Raw genomic sequence first — 20212 nt, forward strand, 5'->3', positions numbered from 1 at the left:
GAGGCAGTTTCTTTCTTGATATGCTTTGCTGAAGTAGCTGCTCTGTTAATTTCTGGCAATATTTAAAGAGAATAGTTTTAGCCCCCCAAAAGTAATTATTGAATGGTGGTGTTTGTGCTTTTGGCCCCAGCAAAATGAGAGGAAAAAGATAACCAAAGTTGTTGTGGATTGAGACAAGGGCAGGGAGGGCTCACTGCCAATTACTGTTCCAGGCAAAACAGACTCCAGTACTTGACTTAGAGGAAAGTGGGAAAGTTTGTTCTACTACCTACAAGAAACAGAACAGACCAAAAGCAAAAAGGGAGTAGAATGATGAGAAATTACAACCAGCACTTTAAGATCTCCATCCCCCATCCCTCCTTTCTTCCCAGGCCCAGCTCACTGCTCCCGATATCTCTACCTCCTCCCCGCTCAACCACTCAGGGGGGCAGGGAATGGGGGATGTGGTCAGTCTCTCACAGATGGGCTCTGCCGCTTCTGTCTTCTCAGAGGAGGACGACTCCTGGCATTCCTCCCCTTCTCCAACATGGGGTCGCTCGCCCTGGGCACAGTCCTTAATGAATATCTCTGGCGTGGATTCTTCCCCGCAGCTGCAGCTTCTGCAGATACAAGGTTCCTCACACGGGACGTGGCCTCTTCTGGGCATAATTTTAATGAGCTGCTTTGGCATGGGTTCTTCCCCACAGTTACAGTTTCTGTGAATATGGGGTCCCTCACAGGGGACACCACCTCCTCTGGCCATAGTCTCTGCCCCTGATGCAGGGTCTTTAACAAAGTGAGTCTCTGCCCCAATACAGGGTTTTTAACGAAGTGCAAACAAATCTCAGCTTCACCAGTCCTGTCCATAGGATGCAGGGGAGTCTCTGCTCCAGCACACCTCCTCCTCTCTTTCCTCACTGACCTTGGAGTCCACATGGTTGCTTCTCTCTCTCTTCCAGCTCTTTGCACCACCACCAGCCAAAAAAGAAGAAGGAACAGAAGAAAGAAGAAACAGGAAGAAGCCTCCTTTTCTGGCTTCTTCCTAAAAAGTGATTGTGAAAGCGTCTAATTGACTCAGCCCCAGAAGTGGGTCTGGCTCAGAGCTGGGGAGAGTTTTGAGCAACTTCTTACAGGAGCCATCTTTACAGCCCCTTCCCTATTACCAGAAACACTGTCATGTCAAGCCATGACAGCTAGCTATATTGATTTATCTCAGGAATACCATTAAACTGCCCTGACAGGGATTCCATGCAGCTCAGTGTAAGTTTACAATGTAGGATGCAACATGCTGCAAATTCCCAGCATGTTTAACACTAATTTCTGTGTAGGTCCCCTTTTATAAAGTAAAAATCACAGTGAAAAGGCAGTCTTTTACATTACTTTTCAAACTAGTATCCCATGTGAAATGCATGACCAGAGTTTCAGAATGTCTTACAGCTCCACTTAAATATCTAGTTGGTACACAGTGCACTCTCTCATCTTATGGACAACAGGGAAAAAGAAAAATAAAACAAACTCCCACGCACTCCTGGGGTGAATTTTCCTTTTCCCAGTGAATAGGAATCACAAAATGTATGTATTTCAGCCAATCTGTGCTCTGTTTTCTAAATATTTCAGTGGTGGTCATCACTATGTCTCAAAGTATAGTACAGTCAATTTATAATCTCAGTCTTAAGGTGTTACCTGAATGTTACCAAGCTTTTCATAGCCAAGTTGCAGTTTAATAATGTTTTGAGAGATTATCTGCAAGGTTTTAATGCTTCTCGGTGGTTAATTCTAAGAAGCAAAAAGATCTACAGTGACAAAGCATATGACTGGCTTCTGATAGTTTCCGTAGGTACACAATTTTAGGGACCTTTGGAAAACTAGATTCATGTATCTAGACCATAATGTCTAATAATCTACTATACTTCTGACTCTGGTCATGCCAGAGAGGTTTATGGGACCGAAGTCTGTACTCAGAACCACCACCAAGAGTCAATGTAGCAAAATATGTTTAGTTGCAGTAGTTCCTAGCAGTGTTTCTCTACACCTTGGAAAAAATATCAATTTCCTATTGTCTGATCAAAACACCCATGGTCCCAAAAATAATTGTAATGGTTGTACATCTGGAGCTCTATCAGATTGCCTTTTGTAGATATCCTGAGCCTTACGAAGTTGCTCCACATAAATATTTCAAGTTACTTTATATTATAGTGTTCTTTTGAAATCAGATATGTATTAATATGAAACCAAGAGATTAAAGAAATGAATATCTAGCAGTGGCTGCTACACAATAAAATGTGGGAAGCCATAGCTGTTCATCATATTGTATAGTGAACACAAAAGTATTTCTAGATGTTGTGTGTTTAAGAAGAACTACTTACTAGAGAGAAACAAAATACAGCTTTCAGCCTGAAGTGTGGCTTTCCCAAACACTTAGTGGACCACTCTGCTGTGAGGTCTCCTTTGGACTTCTGTCCTCAGTGGAACTCAAGACTTTGTTATATGTATTTTTATGATTGTGAGTCAAACAGGAAACATGGAAAACAGAAGCTTTGTCTGCAGAACAACAACAACAAAAATTATTATTGCTTGCAACTAAAATGTATACAGTCTACAGGTGCACTAGTGTGTTTCAGATGCCTCAATATGTCGCTGCAGGAGACAAAAACCTGTGCTAGAGAAGGTTTTATACCAATTCAGTGACTCATTCAAAGGTACTGTGAGAAGAGAAAGCAGAACTATTAGCAATGAAGAGTATTCAAGTTCTTCTTGCCTAAATGTGTCTTCTGATAACAAGTGTATTCAAAATGTCTGAGTTTCTTCAGAAAGATTTTCTTCTGGGTTTGGTTTGTTTTTTTTTTTTCATTTTGAGGCTGAAATAGCATAAGGGCAGTTTTGTAATTCATTACACTGGCTTTGTTTGAGAGGACTGTGGAGAGATTGGTAACTGTAAATGAGGAAAGCAAAGGAGAAAACCCCCTGCTTTCTGTGGTTATGGTGTTGGGACAACTGTTTCGTATGTCTGTCATTCAGTTCTTTCAAGTTCATGTATTTTTGTTTATAAAATTAATTTCCTGACAACTGAAGATTCTTGCCACATGTCCTCTGAGCACAATTGAATGCTTAGAGTATCTCACATTTATGTTCATTTTTATTATGTTAATGTCAATTAGTTGTCTTGTTTTCCTTCAATGTGCTTATTTTTTCCAGACATTTAGTAAATAGAGTAGAAGGGGAAGGGTGCTGCACACTCAGCATATAAAATACAGTTAATAAAGGAGATAATATTGGGAACAATTTTTAATGTAAGGCCGCCTAGAAGTTTCTAGGCAGCACATATGCAAATACACAGAGGACTCATACGCACGAGTTCATGGAATATGGAACTGCAGAATAATAGAACCACAGGATGGTTGGGGTTGGAAGGGACCTCTAGAGATCATCCAGCCTGACCCCTTGCTAAAGCAGGTTCCCCTTGATCAGGTCACATGTTGCACATACACAATACAGTCAACATGTCTGGGCCAGTGGTATTGTTTTCATACAACTTAAAGAAGGTATAAGGTTCAGATTTCTAATAGAAGTCAGCACAGAGTGAATGGAAACAAAGTAAAAAAAAAGTTTATGCACCATAAACTGCATCTATGATACATTTACAGTGTATTTCAAGTAAGATGGTACCCATACCCTAACTTTTGTAGGCTTAAAACTCACATCAGGTGCAGAGGGATATCACAACAGTGCCATCTTTTATAGCATGCCAGCCAAGACTCCTCATACACACCAGGGCATGTGATTTTAATAAGCAGGTTTTAGTAAACAGTTGTGGCCTTGTCTGGAAAGAAGATTGATGTTTCTGAGAGTGGATCAGAGTGTAGCCCTGTAGATAGTGCAGAAACATGCTCCTGAGCATGACCCTCTTAAGCAGTCCTGCTTCCTTTCCTTTATTTGCCAAGAGCAAATTGAAGCCCCCTCTCATAAGCACCAGCAGCAGAGTGAAAGCAGTCAACATAATTGACAGCTGTTGTTCCATTGCCTGAAGACTTTGAAAACCATCTATTATTTCAAAGGAATCTTCAGGCCACTCGGCTCCTAAATTTCTCTACCAACATACCACTTGCAGCATGTAAGGCCTGGAATCATATTGGTGCTTTACTAGAGCACAAAATTAAGATTAAAACATCAATAGGAGTTTTCCTTAGGCTTGAATGCTGCAGCTATTCTGACCTCTCTCAGCCTGCAGACATGGGTAGCTATTGTCTAGTATAAAGACACTTCTTTAAAGAAGTGACAGCTACTTATTCCTCCATGTGTTTTTACCATTCCTTGAATTTCTCCTAGCATGTATAAAAAATACCCAGCACACACCTCTTTTCTCTCTCTTTTTCCCCCCCCCCCTGTTTTTTAAATCCCATATGGACTTGCTCTGTGATTTCAGGATATTTAAGTCCTGTTGAGCTAAAACATGTGTTTGGAACTTCTGGAACATGCTCAACTTCAACTCACTTCTGAATAAAAGGTGGTTTTTGCACTAGCTTGGGACTCAGAAAATTAGAGGTTAAATATTTTTGCTATGTTCCAGACAAGCTGCACAACTGTGAAAAAATAATTTCTACCTCTCTGTTCCTAAAAGCATATAATTTGTAAAAATGTGGAAAAACAGTATTTTCATAGCTCAAATACACTGAATATTCCTTGTAACTCAGGAATCCTGTCCTTTAGAGCACTAAATGTCCTGGACAGAGTGGAATAAAACATTTTAAAGGTAATTGTTTAGTCTATGTAAGTAGAAGAGTTAACTGTACCATTTCAGCCCGGGCCATATGGAGCCAACTGTGTATAACTGAATGTTTCAGAAGCATAGGAACCAAACCACTGTATACAAATGGGATGAAATGCAACAAATACATATTCATTCTTTCCTCCCATCCATTTTTAATCTCCAGTGGTATTTTGGATTCCGTGATGATTTTTTTTAGCACCAGGCTCTACTGAGTTTTAGTCATTTAAAGGCAGGATGTTAGAACAGCTTTCTGTTGCTGTGAAGAAGCTGTTTCAGATGCCAAGTTGGATATTATCAGTCCTGATCTGAAATTACAGAATAGTGCTTCCCGTAGCACTTTAGGAGAACAATGTAATCTTGTTTTTCCAGAAATTCTGGCCTGTCAGTGAAAGTTTCAGATGCCTTCAAAAATCAAATGAAACACAAACCAATGCTAGTTATTCCTAGCAAAAATTGTAGGTGCTAATTCTGATTAATCAATGCTCTTGCTTCACATCAACTAGATGTTTGCTAAACCCATTGGCTTTCTCTTAAACCATATTAATGCCCTTTAGGACATTTTAATAGAGATACCTGGCATATTGCTATTATATCAAGGGGAGAAAAGGGGGTCTGGGGAGTCATCAGAAGAGGTGCATGACAGCACCTGCATCTATTTGAGAGTTGCAGCTGCTACCATATCAACAAAAAAACATGCCCTGTCCAGCTGAGACTATAATAGCTTGGATTGGTAGATAAACTGAGATCTGCAAGCAAAATGTTCTGTCACCATAATGGAGAAGGCACAGGTTACTGAAATGACAGTAAGTTACAGTAAAGTGCTACTAAATGTAAGAGATGATGGACAATCTGGTTCTCAGAAGAAGGAAGAAGAGTACAATACAGATCAGAGTGCCCCCAGGGCCATTTGAATTGGTTTTCCTTGAAAATCTTGTAAAATTTGAAGAATTTGTGTATCAGTTTCCACTACTGATGGACTATATTGCACTTAATATTTCTCAAAGCTGTCATCTGCTTTTGCTGAGAAACAAGAGTTTATGCTAATGAAGAATACTTGTCTAGTCAGTCTTGTTTGCCCCTCTGGCTTCATCTTACATGATTTCTTTTTCAACTAAATATAATTCAAAGTTCACACAGGTCTTTTCTAAGAATCATTATGGAGAAAATGTGACAAAACAAAATGTTGAGTTTGTTTTATCATTCCAAACAAACCACTTCCAAGATCTCAGTGACACTAAAATTTTAGAATAAAATGAAATGGAGTGCAAAGAGGCACAAGACATATACACATGTAAAGCCAACAGAAAAGAAGCTTGAAAAAATTTATTTAAGGCTATCATTCAATATCCTTAAAGCTTAGCCTTTTTATAACAAAGGTTTTAAGAGGGATATTCGCTTCTCAGGCTTTTGTAACTGCTAGCCCCTTACAAATAATACATATAATTGGTGATTGAATCTTATGTGTGCAGAAGTCAACTTTTTAGAAAAATAATTTTATCATTAAATATAAAGGGAGTTACTTCAGTCCTAATACATGGAAAATATGAAGATATGGAACTTTCATAGTCTTAAAGTTGTTAAGGTAACCGACCCTTAGACAAGAGGTTTTCCATAGATAAACCTTTGGCAACACTAAACTATAGTACAATTATTTCCTGGCATGCAAGGTGACATAGCTTTGTAACACCCAATGTAAATGCAGAATACAGATTTTGGAATCTCTTAATAACAGGCAGTTGATGCAATGAAGATCTTTGTCCCATTTTCATTATCCATTTTTACTGGTATTCTTCCAAAAGGTCCCTGAAAAAAAATTACAACAAAACACGTCAGCAATTAGGACACATTACAAATCTCCCAAGATTTATGAAGTGTGTGTGGAACATATTTTTTCTCTTTAAGAGTTAGCAGATGTTAGTTCCACAGACCCTTCAACTCGTTTCTCTAATAACAAATTGAAAACAGTTATTCCTAAAGGAAAAGCTTTTTAACATTTTCTAATAGATTATTTTCCTAAATTATTTGTTCCAATGATGAGCTACAAACACAAAAATATTAAAATGTTATTAAAAAGTGTATTTTAACTATCATTTCTAAATACCAACAGTATTGCTTGTTTCAGATTTCCAAGATCAATTAGTTATTTTGGGTAATTAATTAAATTAAATAATTAACCTGTTCATGGAGCTCAGATAGAAAATGTTGCTTTTCCAACTGCATTTGCCTATATACAGGAATTCCAAAGCAATGTTTTTGAATAGTTTAGCTATCAGGAGCTCAGCTTACAGTATGCTATTCGCTAATGATGAGCCACAATTGAAGGTAGTGTTTTATATCATATTTTTATATTTAAAGGGTAATCAATTTGATGTGATTTTACCAATAAATGTTTCTGATTTTATAATGCCCATGCAAAGGGGGTTTTATTTTTCAGTAATTTAATTATTATGAGCTCACTCCTGGTAACATTCAGTGGCAAAACTTCCCTCAGGTTAAATACAAAACTATTCAGTAGGTTCACTACTGATGCTAACTACAAACTATATTTGGAATGAGTTCTGTTTAGTGGCTTATCCTAGTTCAGAACTGTCTGCAGCAGTTTGTAACATTGTTATAGGTATGTCAACAGCTAAGAGAAAAATTAGCAGTATTTTCCCTGTGTCACAAATACATTTGAACCCCCAGTATTTTAAGAATAACACAGTCAAAATCTAGGCACCTTTGGGTAACTTTTGTGTTAATCAGCCACTTTAGGAACTCTTTGGCAGCCATGTCATCAAGGACTTTGTTGATATCACTTGTGAAAGTGCCATCTGCATGTCTTCGGCCCATTTGTTCATCCACAAGAGCTTTGTCTGGGAAACTTCAAAGGGAAGAAATTATCAAACAATTTGCAGATCAAAATAAACAAAGAGTTTAGAAGGGCCTCATTATAGGATTCTAATACACTGCACATTTCCTGTGATTTTAAGGAGTTAAGAGTTGAGCATGATGTGATGGCTCAGCACAGCACGATGTGTATCAGAACATCTTTTGAGGCATTATTTTAACAACAGAATAAAGCACAGAAGTCTCCCTGTACCAGATGAGGACTATTCTTTCAGGTGAGTCTAAATTCCTCTCTAGCATTTTTTGAGAAAGCCATCTGAACAGAAACATCTATTAGTGTGCAATGTCTGTGCCAAGTAGACTAGGCATCAATAAAACTCACAGCAGACTTACTAGGAATCATTATTTAGGAAATATCACCACTAAAACATTATAGTCAATTTTTCATACATTATTTTTTCCAATGGGCAACTCCTAGTTATATAGTTAAAATTAGATTGCATAACTTTTTTGGATTAAAAGTAGCAACTTTTTCAGTGGATTAAAATAACAATTACAATACCTGTATAAAATCTATGTGCTTGTTTGCTGTATATTTGCATTGTATATTTGGAATCAGATCCTGATTCTTGTTCTATCATTTTTGGACCATTGGAATACTGTTACACCAAGGGCCTGGTTAAGGAAACTTTCTTCTCTTGTTTCATCCCATCAAATGCACGAAGATTTTAATGAATTGCAGTAAGGTGGGCTGATACACTGATACAACCTGCGCTCTGGGACCAGTGATAGGCAAACTAGTTCTTTTCATGCAATAGTTTCAGAGAAGGTTATATGCAAGTTTGACCACAAATCCTAAACATTAGGAAGAGAAGGGCAGTCTACATTTAATTGTTCATCTAGGTTCCTAAGCTCTGTTCATCACAGTGAGGTTGTAAACTCTCTCTTGTAGATACCAAAATACCCTATCTGCTCATGAATATAAAACATGACAGAAAAAGGACTGCAAATTTGAACATCACTATGAAGTGGAAACAGCCTTTCGCTTTCCTAAATAGCTGACCTCCTTGATTTAACTCTTTTTTTTTTTTTTTTTCCCCAGGAAATCGTAATTATTTGCAAAATTTACTTTTACCTATTTAGTCTTCCTTGACTACAACACACGATCTTGTCTTACAGGTTATATTTTATTGTTATTGTTATTTATTATTGTTATATAGTGCGAGAGACTTACATAGTACTTTACAGCTGGTAGAATGTATAATCAGAGGATTAACTGAATTCCCTGCCCCGAAGAGCTTACAGTCTAAAGTACAAATAAGTACAGAACAGTCAAAAGGTGGGCAGTGGCATGTGCATGGTGTAGCTCCTAACCACGTAGAGTTGGAAATATAGGGAAATTAAAGGTAAGGCCATTCTAAGTGTAAGACTATAACAAAAAAGAGAGGTAAAGTTGTGAGTGAGTAGATGAAATGAATAAGCCTGAGAAATTTGCCATGAGTACGCAGAGAATGTGATGATAGTTGAAAGAAATCAGAGACATGGGTAAGATCAAAACTGTGGAGCACTGCATCTAGGAGAGCCTGAACCATAGCAAGAGGAGCAGAGGAAAGGAAAATAACATCATGGTTGTAGGAAATGATAGGTTTTTTGGCAGCAGCAACTTGGGGAGACATTGTGGAGCATGAGAAGAGGAAAGGAAGTAATCACTAACTGCTGGGAATGATCACTAGCACATGGAATACAGCTGGGAAAAAATTAATCTTGGAAATATTGCAGAGGAAAGGATTGATTATGAAAGGGGAAAAAAGAGAAAGAAATTTAAGATGATACTGACTTGAATCATTTCAGTGATAGTTAAGGAAACTGTAAGCAATGTTATGTGAAGGGGGAAAGGTGGTAGAGGAGAGTCTGGTTTCGTTTTAGATCTGTTGACTTTAAACATAAGTTGACCTTTTAGAGTGTAACAGCATACTGAACAGGTTTGTTTCAATCTGTACTTGAACTTAATAATTTAAAGTGTTAGTCTAACACCCACAGAATATCTTCTATTACAAAAGAAAAACAGAAAGTACAGCAAGAAGGATCAAAAACACATCAAGGTTTCATCAGACTTGATTTCTAACCCCAAAAGCAAGGTAAAATTTAATTATAGGAATGGATGGATTCTTACTCTCTTCTTCCTCGTCCATTCACTAACCAAGCAATGAACTCTTTGGCAGCTTGACCTTCCAAATACGAGGTGATATCACTGGTGTAGGTGCCTTCAGCATGTCTCTCGAACTCAGCATGACGCTTAGAGATTGCATTGCTGAAAGAAGAGCAATGCTTTAAGAGCAGACTACACAAGGACTTAATTTTCTTTGCTTTGCAATTTGTTGATTTCTATTTCCCACCCACCATGCTAGCATTTATTATTAGGGAGAGGAGGATTCTTTGCTTCTCAAATTACGCTTGATGTTTTATTTTTCTTGGTACCTTTCAATTCTGAAGGCTTTGTCTGTGCTATGCAGAGATACCTGAACTAGTTCTGAACAAATCAAATCAGGTGCTGGAGGCAAATACAGTTACATTGGAATGATCTGCTAGATTAATCAGCCATGGTCACAGAATCACAGACTGCATTGTATTTTACTGACATACTTTTTGTTACCTTCTGTGTGAATGTAAAAACTTGCATTAAGCCACCACTCCTACCTTCATCTTCATTATTTCTTAGCCAAATTGATCAGGCTTATTTCCTTTTGAATTTAGATTTTTAATTGTTTTGTGAACACCCTTTTAGTCATCATTCTGACTGAGTGATAGTCATGGAACAATTTCAAGTTTGGTCACCTCCAGCTTAATAAAGGCAATTATTTTCTTCCTCCCTAAACCTCATTGTGCTTCTTTCTCTGATATAGTACAAAACTATGCCATGTTGGCCCTTAGGAAGGCAAACTGCACTGAGAAGTAGACATCTTATGAAATATTTTCCACAAATAAGTTCCCTAGTATTTATAATTCAGAATTTGCTAATTTACAACCAATTCTCTGGGCCTCTAGCTCTTTCTATTATTTTTTTTTGTCTTGGGATTTCAGTATTCCCCCCAATTTAGTAGCCTCTGCACTTTTCATCAGCATGCTACCTAGACTTGTTCAGGACATTTTTAATGAAACCTTAATTTTATTGAAATATGCTGTTTCATTGAAGCTGAAACATGATTTCAGATTTGTTGCTGATGTTGACAGTGTTTTGAAGGAAGGATCTGTGTGATCCAGGATATCCTCTTTGGAATTTTTGACAAAAGGAAGAACAAACAGATACTTCAATCTGTTTTGCAAAAATGTTGGTTTTCTGTTTTATGAGCTTCAAATTTGGAATTCCCCCAACCCTCTCCCAAAAACACTGTCAAGAAACAAAGCTCTGGTCTCCATCAGGTCTTGTGTTCTCCTTTCCTGTAATGAGTGGCTTATGTAGCACTGGGGCCAAATGCTTAGGGCTGAGGATTGTTTTGTCCTTTATTAGCTCTTTGCAAATTGGTGCCTGGATATTTCCCTTTCATTAATCTTCTTGCTGGTTTTCTTTTCCTTGACATAATGCATTGCTTTGCTTCAGCCTTGTTCTGTACCAAGATTTCCTTTTTATCTTACTCTCTATTCTCCTTTGTTACTTGGAATGTCCTTTCCTGAAGTCTGCACTCATCACGTTGCATTCCTTGAAACCGTTGGACATAGCTAGGGAACACAGGTGTAGGAAAAAAAATAACAGAGACATTTCCTCTTTCTTTATAAAAAACAGACACGAGATATTTTCTTGGACTATGGTAACATTGTAAAGAAACCTACTTGTGTTATTTCTTGTTTAATGGGAAATGACCTCAAACTGTTTTTGAGTAACAAGTTATGACAACTAGAATACCTTGAGAGCTGGTCCAGAAGCTTGTCATTTTCTTTGTCCTCCTGTCCTTGTTGACTGCAAAGGAATTCCACAATCATTAGATCATTATTACCAGTACATTGCAGAGCATTCACAAGCTGATAAGATTTTAGTGGCTGTTATTTAAATACTATGATAAATAACCGTGACTGATAGGTTTATGAATTTAAGTTAATATAATATCTAGAAATCATTACTTTATACTTCAAAGACTTTCACGGGGATTGGAAAGCATGAATATAAAATTTTTGGGATTCCATTGACACATCTTCTCTAGAACACAGGGCACAAACTTACATGCTTTTACATTAATCTTGCTCTTAGCTTGCTAGCTTGTGTTTAATAAAAGTGTGCTTTCAAAAAACATGCCAACTCATGCTTTAACAGTATACTTGTCATACTGGTAAAGTATCCGGTCAATAGAACTTAAACCTTAGCTCCCTTTTAATAAATGAAGCTTCAAGATTGTAACATCCATGGATCGGAAAGTTTTATTAAGGCTTAATGGCTGAGATCTTCACATTATATTTACTTATCTTCTTCCTGTTGTCCCAAACAAGCTGAAATAGTCTTTTTAGGTGGCATATCAGGAATGATATTGATACTACACTTGATTTATTAAAATAATTTTGACTTATTTTGGTAGAATCATAGAATCATAGAATGGTAGGGGTTGGAAGGGACCTTTAGAGATCATCTAGTCCAACCCCCCTGCAGAAGCAGGGTCACCAAATCAGGTCGCATAGGAACATGTCCAGGTGGGTCTTGAAGACCTCCAGGGAAGGAGACTTCACAACCCCTCTGGGCAGCCTGTGCCCCTCTGTCACCCTCATGGTGAATGAGTTTTTTCTTATGTTTAAGTGGAACTTTTTGTGTTCCAGCTTCATCCCATTACCCCTTGTCCTGTTACTATCTACTATAGAGAAAAGGTTTGTCCCAACCTCTTGACACCCACCCTTTAGATATTTATAAATGTTAATAAGATCTCCCCTCATTCTCCTCTTCTCCAGACTAAACAGCCCCAGTTCCTGCAGCCTTTCCTCATATGAAAGATGTTCCATTCCCCTGATCATCTTGCTGGCCCTGTGCTGGACTCTCTCCAGCAGTTCCCTGTCCCTCTTGAGCTGAGGAGCCCAGAACTGGACACAGGACTCCAGATGAGGCCTCACCAGGGCAGAGTAGAGTGGGAGAACCTCCCTCGACCTGCTGGCAACACTCTTCTTGATGCATCCCAGGATGCCACTGACCTTCTTAGCCAATTTTGCATATAGTCCCCATTTTTATCAACAGTTTAATGTTATACAAAAATTTTAGTAAGTTCTTGTAGTGGGTCTGGGACGGCAGTGATTTTCCACAGCAGCTCTTGCAGTGCTGTGCTTACTGTTGGTATCAATATTATGACTACTGCTTGCACCACATCAGGGCTGTCCCTCCAGCATTCCTTCCCCCACCTTCACCAATAGCTGTGGGTGAGCACAGTCTTGGGAGGGACCACGGCCAGAACAGCTGACCCAGGCTGACCAAGGAGATATTCCATACCATATGACATCAGCTCAGTCATATGAACTGGGGGAGAGGAGCAGGAAGGGGAGGCAAGATTCATTTTTGGCCTTCCCAAAGCAACCGCTATGCATACTGAAGCCCTGTTTCACAGGAGGTGACCGGACATCGCTGCTGATGGGAAGTAGAGAGTAACAGCTTTATCTGCTTTTTGCTTTGCTTCCCGCACACTTGGCTTTGCTGTTTCTTTATTAAATTGGTTTTATCTCAACCCACAAGACTCCCATCTTATTTTCTCCCCTCCCTGGCTTGCTGAGGAGGTGGGGGATAGAGCGGTGTGGTGGGCACCTGGCATCCAGCCAAGGTCAAACTACCACAGTTCTTTACTTGTTTGAAGATTATACACAGTCTGTGATGGGAAGCTGGGAGTCAAGAAGCTGAATTCAGCTAAATTTTTTGTCATTTCTGTATATGGAGATCTATAGCAATATGATCAAAATGCTTACCCATTTCTTTTGGTGCTCATTAGCCATTGCACAAAGTCCTGAGCTCTTCTAGTGTCCAAGTACTTGCTGTAATCACTGGTGAATGTGCCTTGTGAGTGACGTTTCACTTCATTCAGCTGTCTAGATTCATCTAATGGTTCAGACTGGGAAGCTTTGAATGATCTGTGCAAAGTTTAGAATTTGTTAATTGGCAACGGTTATGACATATAATACAGGTGCATTGACTTTTCTTTGGAAAATACTATTTTGTATTCTCACAAAGTAAAAGCAAGTGACATATTGATCACTAGCTGGCTAGTAAAATGAATCAACATAGCAGATTGCATGCTGCACAATTACAAGGTCTTCTTGGCTAACACATGCAGCTATTGTTTGTAATACCAAAACCTTCTGTGCTATCCTTTACAATATTAAACACTTATGTCAATTCTCAAGGTAGTTTAAGTACTGTGTAATAGTATGGAAAAACCCTATCTTCAAGTAATGGTATGTTTTGCTTCAAACTATAAGAAAACAAGATTCAAGTGAAGTGTTTCTAGAAGTTTGATCTAAAGAATTTACCTTGATTTTTCTTCTGTATCCTGAAGAGGATTTTGCCAGCTGCCTTGAACTATCATTAAAAGGAGCCCAGCAACAAAATAAGCACTTTTCATTTTCATTGCCTGTCAAAACAGAAGTAACAAAGAAAAATGTAATAATCTTTACATACATCTGAATCAATTCCACCAAAAAGAGACATCCTTAATGCTGATCTAAATTAATGATATTGACACCCCATGAGATGAGGATCCATGGTCAGTGGATAGAGACTCTAGTGCTTTGGGTAGGCCTTAAAAAAATATGGTTTCTGTTCTCATCTTTAGACTGTAGCTTCTGCTCTAGAATGCAAGATGACCTGAGAGCAACTGCATCCTCACTTTCTTTTGTAATATGAAGATAAAGGTCTGTATCTCCTTTCCTCTGTGTCTACTGATGGCATGCATGAGATCTGCTTCTATAATATTGTTTCATTGCAAAGCTAGTGTAATGCAATGACTTTTATTTTTTTTCCTGACTCATTCACTAGAGAACAAAACAAAGCAAATCTCTGTCAAGAATATTGTCACATTAGTGGCTCTGCGTTCTTTCCTTTGGGCCTTCCACCCCCTCTTTTAAAAGTTGGTTTTGGAACAACAGATATTGTAGCAGTAGACCTCTGGACTTAATAATGATTTATAGATGTGGCTCCTTAGGGAAAAACCAATCACCAAACCATACACTGGCTTGTTTTTAATTCATGACATCATATGTCAAGTTTTGCTTCTTGCACTATTGACATAATACTTCATTGCAGCTTAGGGGCTTCCATTATGGGGCTATATAGGATATACAAGAGATGGGGCATATACTTCATATTAATGGTAATAAATCAAAATAGAAAATATTGCCTCTCAGATGTAATTCTTACTGCAATAGGTCAGTCTATTGGCTTCAACCATGTAACAGAAATGGCTACGTTATTGTCTGTGACATCACCACGCACACTGTTAATAACTTGACCACTCTCATTGACATTAGTGGGAGATTACTCAATGTATATGAGAGCATTACAGACTCTACACACGCTTTGGTGATCTGCAGCCAATCTGTGATTCCCATACTTGCATTAGTGACTGGTTTACTTTAGTTAGGACTTCTAGTGAATGGGGATAAGGCACGCTCTAATCCCCTAATTATGTGTGCTACAGTTTTCATTATTTAATGTAGTAGTATTAGTCTGTTGATACGTGTTTTCCTATAGGACAAACTCTGTTGAACAAAGAAATGTTACTCATTTTAGGCTCATAAAACCTTGTGCAAAAGGGACTATGAATAGAAATACACTCAGAAGTGCTTTGCATAAACAGGGAATGAAATCTAATTCCAAAATATCAACTAGTATATATTGCTTAGTTTAAATTATTTTAGATCACTTACATTTACAGAATCAATGTACAGGAAAGGAAGTGAATTTAAAATGTGGTTAGGCTCTTTTGACCTTAACAAAGAAATCAAAGATGCCATTCATTCAGTGGCTAAATGCTCATTAATTCTAACTTTAAAATCAGTATGGATCACAAAATTAATCTGCTGTAAAGCAACAGAAGTTGCAATGAGTTCACATCAGCAAAATGTCACTGGAAATAATTTCATCATGTACTTGGACTGATATTTGTGTATTTGAAAGAGCCCTTCTGCCATTCATGACACTTTCCTATGGAAGTTTATATTACAGCCTGGAAAACAAAGGGAAATAGCAAAAATGAGTGCACTGAAGTGGCAGGTGACAAAGACAGACCCAGGAGAAACACACCCTCTCCACTATGTGCAATCTGCACTCAGCTCCCCTGGCTCCCATGGAAAAGTTATTTGTTGAAGTTCAATGATTTATAAAATAAGGCAGTTTGAGAGAAAACTTATCTATTCTCTATTCTAATGCCCTGTCACAATAGGCTGAATTTAAATATATGATGACCTGGAGGAATCAGTAAGAAATTTGAGAAGGTGTGGAGAGAAGGTGCAGATAACTGTGCCTTGAGACTGAGAGTTTGCTCTGTACTGAGCAGTGCAAAAGGGGTGGCTGTATGAACATGTCTTACAAAGTAAACTCCTGCATCAAGAACCTTACTGCTGTAGGAGTTCTACTCTGCCCCAGCAGTCTGTCCAGCTTCAGAACAGATTTTTTAGGAAATCTGTTTCTTTCATGTATTGCAAAATGAATTATAGTTGGAGATGCAAAGCTTGATTGTTGGCAGGCATTTTACATATGGCTAGGAGGAATGCCTGGTACTTTGAGAGGCCTAATTTTAAAGAGAATTTTAATGAATAATAGAAATATTTTACTTGAAAACCTCAGTGTCAGTATCAAAATGTTTAAGGCAATCAAAATCTTAGTCAAACCCAGTAAAATCAATTGATGAATGTAAATTTCTGAGGGATTGTATTATTAAGCAATGGAGTCAATTCGAATCTCTCTCCACAAGAAACCACTGCCAGTGTTGCTCATTTTTTCTGATGAAATGTGTGTATGGATGCTGTTTTCTGCCCTCTGTAATATCCTGATATAGGAGATGTAATTCATACACTTGCATATATCCTGCTACAGTACCAACAAATACCGTAGTGGCTATGTAGTCAGACCTATTATAACCCCAGCTATAGTACTGAGCTCTCTTTTCACTCCTTCATTTGGAACTGTAATTTGGCGGTGCAACACTGACATCCAATGTTTATCCCTAAGAATGCATAATTTCCTGTTTCATAGCCTTCCAACAATAGAACAAAAGCTCTGCTTATTCTTTGGGAGCTGACGCTGCTCTGGTCACAGAAGTAGTTTGATTGCACTGTAGTGATCTCCATGCTAGCTAATCTGGCTGTAAATGTGTTAACCTGGACACCAAATAAAGTTTGGCTATTGCACCACATGTAGGTGAATTTGTCCTGCTTGATGGCATTAGAGCAACTTGGTATGTTTTCACTTAACCTGAAAAACTAGAGAAAATTAGTTCATACCTGCCTGTAGCTTTGTTAAACTATGAAACAAATTAGACATAAACCTAAGTCATTGAGGTGGAAGGAAAGAAATAGTCTAGTCATTATGGTAGCCTCCTTATAGTAACATCAGACACCAAAAGCTATTCTTTCATATCAAATTTGTTTTCTTAAAAAAAAAAAAGCTCATTGTAGTCAATAACTGGATTTTCAGTGATTTCAAAATAGCTTGGATCTAACTCTTATGCCTCAGTCCTATACAACTTTCAGATGTGATCAGTGCTGTTGGTTACTTTATGCCTTAAGAATATGTTTGAAGTTAAGTGCATGTTTAGCTTCTAAGTTTTTGAGAATCAAAATCTGGGGGATTACTAAAAAGAAAGAGACATAAATGCAGTTTTTGAAGTTAATACAGTTACCAAGTAAGAGAAACCTTATTAATAAAATAAGCACTTTTGAAAGCTCTTTCATTTGAAAGTTCCTTCAAATGTCAAAATTTAGAATCAATTTTGTTTGTACAATATTTATTACTTGCTATTTATAACTCAAACCAGCAAAAGCAGATTTTGGCAAGTTAAAGATGCTACAGTTTTTAAAGAAGAAAATGTTATTTTATTCTTGAGAACATATACAGGTTTTGTAAAGAAAAATAATATTTGCTTAGTTTATTCCTGTTAATTAATTAATTTCCTGATCAGAAGAAAGGTTTTATTTGCTCTGAGTTATTTAGGTCATTAGTAGATACTGATAAAACCATGCAATCTCATTGTCCAGGTTCAGAAAAACCAAGGCTAATCTTACACAGAGATTTTGTTGCTATGCATTTTAGACTAGTGGAAATGTTTTAATTTCTTTCTATTTGTAGATGAAAAACTTAACAGATTTGAACCACTAGAAAGTATGTAACAAATACGTCTCTCAAATCTTTATTGGAAACTTATTAGAATGTATAGGGATCAACTTGTTTTTGCCTTGTTTTCCAATTCATTCTGTTGCAGATGTCTTTTTTACTTATGTTTACTTTACTTATTTGTCTTAATTTAATGGAGATTCCAAAAAATCATATTTCAAAAGACAGGTTTGTATCTACTTCCAGTTAAAAAATATAAATGATGGACTTGCAGTAGTAAAAAAGGGAATATTTTCATACAAAAATGTATGAATGAATAAAATAATTTCTATTGACACAAAACTGTTTGCAAATAACAATTATTTCTAATTATAAATAAATTACTTTTTCAGGTAGGTGTAATTTACGTCTAATTTAACTGCCATGCTTTAATGCCTTGTGGAAAGTTCTGTAAAATATAACCAGTCTAAGTTAATCCATGGTAGGATGGAAGTCTAAATTAATTTTCATACAATAACCACAGTAACAATTGAAAGTCTTTAATTTTTACTTTTGTGCTATAAATTTGTTTTTTCAGTTCTTACAGTAGTATGAAAATAATAGCTGCTTGAGCCAAGCTGATCTAAAAGCAGGGAGATGAAGTGACAATTTATCTTGGACAGTTGGAAATCGGTGTTTATATAAACCCTGAATTTGTTTGCATTCTCCTAATTCAACCCCTGTTGATTCATATCAATGCAGTACCTAAAAAGAGTGAATATTTTAAATCTCCTGTTCATTAAATAGCTCTACAGAAAATACCAAAGGAAATAATAATTTAAAAAATCAGTAATTATGTATCTCACATTTAAATTCTTACTACAATGTATTTCTTTCATGTTCTTCTGCTTTATCTTCTTTCAGTTGCTTCTGCAACTCAGTTAATTTCCATTTTCAGCATATTCACTGTTGAACTAATTCAATACATTAAAAGATTTATATGATGATGTCATTAACTCCAAACATTAATGAGTATAACCACAGAAGAAAACACCTATTTGCTGAAAGATCCCGCACCTCTTGCAAACTTTCGGTAATACAATTCAGATAATTCACTCAGCTTTCTCAAGCAAATTGTACAATTAGTTCATATGAATCTTACCTTTTTATACTTTGAAGTGTTATGTGGCAGTTGGAGAAAGAGCTGCCACTCTGTCTTCTGGGACTATGGCAAGCCTTGAGGATCCTGAGATCTGAGTAGCTGCCTCTTTTGCACAGACTTTATATGTATACTGTTCAGCTCTAGTAAGCATTACGAGAGTGCATCATTGCTGACAGTTTCCTTATTCAACTTTAAAAAAAAAGTAATCATATTTGCTATTCATTTCATTTGATAATTTTACAAGCAATTTCACACATTCATTCTGCTTACTTTATGACATCAATGCTAACATGGATTTGCAAAAGGAGTGAGGTAGCAATGTCCAAAGAAGTAAATATCAAACAGAAGGGCATTAGGATGACAAACAGTGGGCTAAATGTGCCTGGGATTAAGGCAGCAATTTCTCCAACTTCTGATTTGCCACATTTAACATTTAGAACCCCTGTCCTGTCAACATCAATATAGCATCAAAATTTTAAAACAAAGTTTATAAATTTAATACACTGTTAACAATAACCAACTGCTTCAAAGCTCTTGAATGATTTTTCAAATAATCTTGTACCAATATAATGAACATGAAGAGATGTGAAGTAGTGCAGTGATGGCTACTGACTGTGCAAAGCCTAGCAGAGGTCAAATTTATCAAAAAGATTTGATTTCTCTTAGATGTAAAATGCCAAATTTGTAAATTCTACTGTATGAAAATTCATAGGCACTTGAGAATTGTATGCAAAACATTCATTACAAACTAGGTTTAACACAGTGTCCTATAGATTGATTCAGGATAAGCCTTTGGCTCATGTTTCCATTCCCTACAAGGAAAATAAATCCAAAAACCAAAATAGATTTGAGCTTTGTAGCTGTGTATGTTCTATGCAACTGTTCCCAGTGGGGCAGCATTGCCAAAGACTGTGTTCAGGTAGGAGAGATTGACACAAAGCTTGTTAATGGCCCTGGCAGATGAGGAACCCTGCCAGTCAGGTATATGTAGGATCTTTTATCCTGATTATGAAGCAACAAGTGAGACATAGCCGTTCAAGAAATTTCTGAAGAAGTTTTCCTTAACAAACTTTTTCGTACATCATGATAATCCCTTGTAAAATGCCAAAAGACACAAAAAATGAAATGTGATCATTACATATGGAGGTGTCAGGCAGTCCAGGAGACACATTAAATATGAAAGACTCCACCTTGAGTTTCAATTCTGCTT

At 37.1% G+C, this 20212-nt stretch overlaps 1 protein-coding gene across 1 annotated transcript; it reads right to left on the minus strand.

The window, feature by feature from the left end:
- Positions 1-6525: 6525 nt before the first annotated feature.
- GCG (glucagon) lies at positions 6526-14163 on the minus strand. Its single transcript, XM_010204875.2, has 6 exons — positions 14063-14163; positions 13502-13663; positions 11478-11531; positions 9750-9887; positions 7467-7610; positions 6526-6550 (listed from the first exon to the last, which is right to left on the minus strand). The coding sequence occupies exons 1-6, from the start codon at positions 14158-14160 to the stop codon at positions 6526-6528; spliced, it is 621 nt and encodes a 206-aa protein (XP_010203177.1). The 5' UTR covers positions 14161-14163.
- Positions 14164-20212: the final 6049 nt, after the last annotated feature.

This window comes from Colius striatus, chromosome 11 (genome assembly GCF_028858725.1).
Source record: "Colius striatus isolate bColStr4 chromosome 11, bColStr4.1.hap1, whole genome shotgun sequence".
In the NCBI taxonomy this organism is placed as follows: domain Eukaryota; kingdom Metazoa; phylum Chordata; class Aves; order Coliiformes; family Coliidae; genus Colius; species Colius striatus.

Excerpts from the sequence above, each read along its gene's own strand:
- GCG (XM_010204875.2), bottom strand. The coding sequence starts at position 14,160 with ATGAAAATGAAAAGTGCTTATTTTGTTGCTGGGCTCCTTTTAATGATA. Across the intron at positions 9,888-11,477 it reads CTTCTGGACCAGCTCTCAAG|CAATGCAATCTCTAAGCGTC; the intron begins GTATTCTAGTTG and ends CTCTTCTTTCAG. Across the intron at positions 7,611-9,749 it reads AATGGACGAGGAAGAAGAGA|TTTCCCAGACAAAGCTCTTG; the intron begins GTAAGAATCCAT and ends TTCCCTTTGAAG.